This window comes from Anarrhichthys ocellatus, unplaced genomic scaffold (assembly GCF_004355925.1).
Source record: "Anarrhichthys ocellatus isolate YVR2014 unplaced genomic scaffold, GSC_Weel_1.0 scaffold10408, whole genome shotgun sequence".
In the NCBI taxonomy this organism is placed as follows: Eukaryota; Metazoa; Chordata; class Actinopteri; order Perciformes; family Anarhichadidae; genus Anarrhichthys; species Anarrhichthys ocellatus.
Window position 1 is genome coordinate 1 of NW_022290382.1, and position 1090 is coordinate 1090.

Consider the following 1090-nt stretch of genomic DNA (forward strand, 5'->3'; position numbering starts at 1 on the left):
TTCTTCAGCTCAGAGCACTCATCCTCCAGCTTCCTCTTCTTAGCAGTCAGTTCAGCATTCATCTCCTCCTCATCCTCCAGTCTCTCAGACAGCTCTTTGGATTTACCCTCCAGCTGAATCTTGCTTTTGATCAGCCCCTCGCATCTTTCCTCAGCATCACAAAGATTATCTTGCTCCTGACAAACATTTGATCTCATTAGCTTCATGACAGGTTCAAAAGAAAATGGCAGTAGAGTGGGATTCTCACCGCTTGGACTTGGAGTTGCAAGTCGTTCTTCTCTTGAAGAAGAGAGACCATTTTCTCCTCGAGTTCCTTTCTACGAGCCTCAGATTTTGCGTAAGCCTCTTTCAGCTTCAGGAATTCTTCCTTCATGTTGGCCATCTCCTTTTCTGATTCAGCAGATCTCAACAGAGGTTTGATCTTGAAGAAGAGCTTCATCCAGGGCCAATTCTTGACCCCCATGAATGAACGGACATTCCATTGGATCACTAGTAATGCTTCTCTAAAATACACATTTTAAATATAATAGAATGCTTTAGTTAACTGTACAAATCACAAACCATTAATCTTTGAATCGTTGGACATCAGCTGGACACAAAGGTTACCTGCGTTCCACCATCTTCTGATACTCAATACGAGACAACAGACCACGGGATCTGGCTTGAATAGCAGTGATGATTTTGGAGAGGCGCTCGTCTCTTAGCTCCTCAAGTAGACCCAGCAAACCAGCCTTGAAGAACACCTAACAACCCCAATAGGTGTTTTAATTTTTTGCCATCCTCTTCATCTCCAAATAAAATGTTTCACTTTTCCCCAATGTCAGAACAACTTCAGATGATACCTTTGTATGTCCAAACTTGTACTGATTGTGATCAATATCCAGAGACCCAAGAAGTTTCTCAGCTCCCTTCCTGCTGTCAATGAACTGGCCGTCAGGGATGGCGGCAGGATTCAAGATGCGATATCTGGAAAAGAAAAAAAATAAATCTTGGAGGACATTATTTAACATTTGTTTGGAATTGTACAGTATCTGACTTAAATTAAATAATACCTCTGTTTGAAATCTCCATAGAGGATCCTGTTGGGGAA

The 1090-nt window shown here is 41.9% G+C and overlaps 1 protein-coding gene across 1 annotated transcript; it reads right to left on the reverse strand.

The window, feature by feature from the left end:
* Positions 1-5: 5 nt before the first annotated feature.
* On the reverse strand, positions 6-1087 carry LOC116380984 (myosin-7-like; the record flags this gene model as incomplete). The annotated part of the gene is made up of 5 exons (XM_031842782.1): positions 6-176; positions 248-503; positions 607-743; positions 843-966; positions 1053-1087. Coding segments are annotated over 5 exons (723 nt in total), but the record flags the coding sequence as incomplete, so codon positions are not given.
* Between the last annotated feature and the right edge of the window lie 3 nt (positions 1088-1090).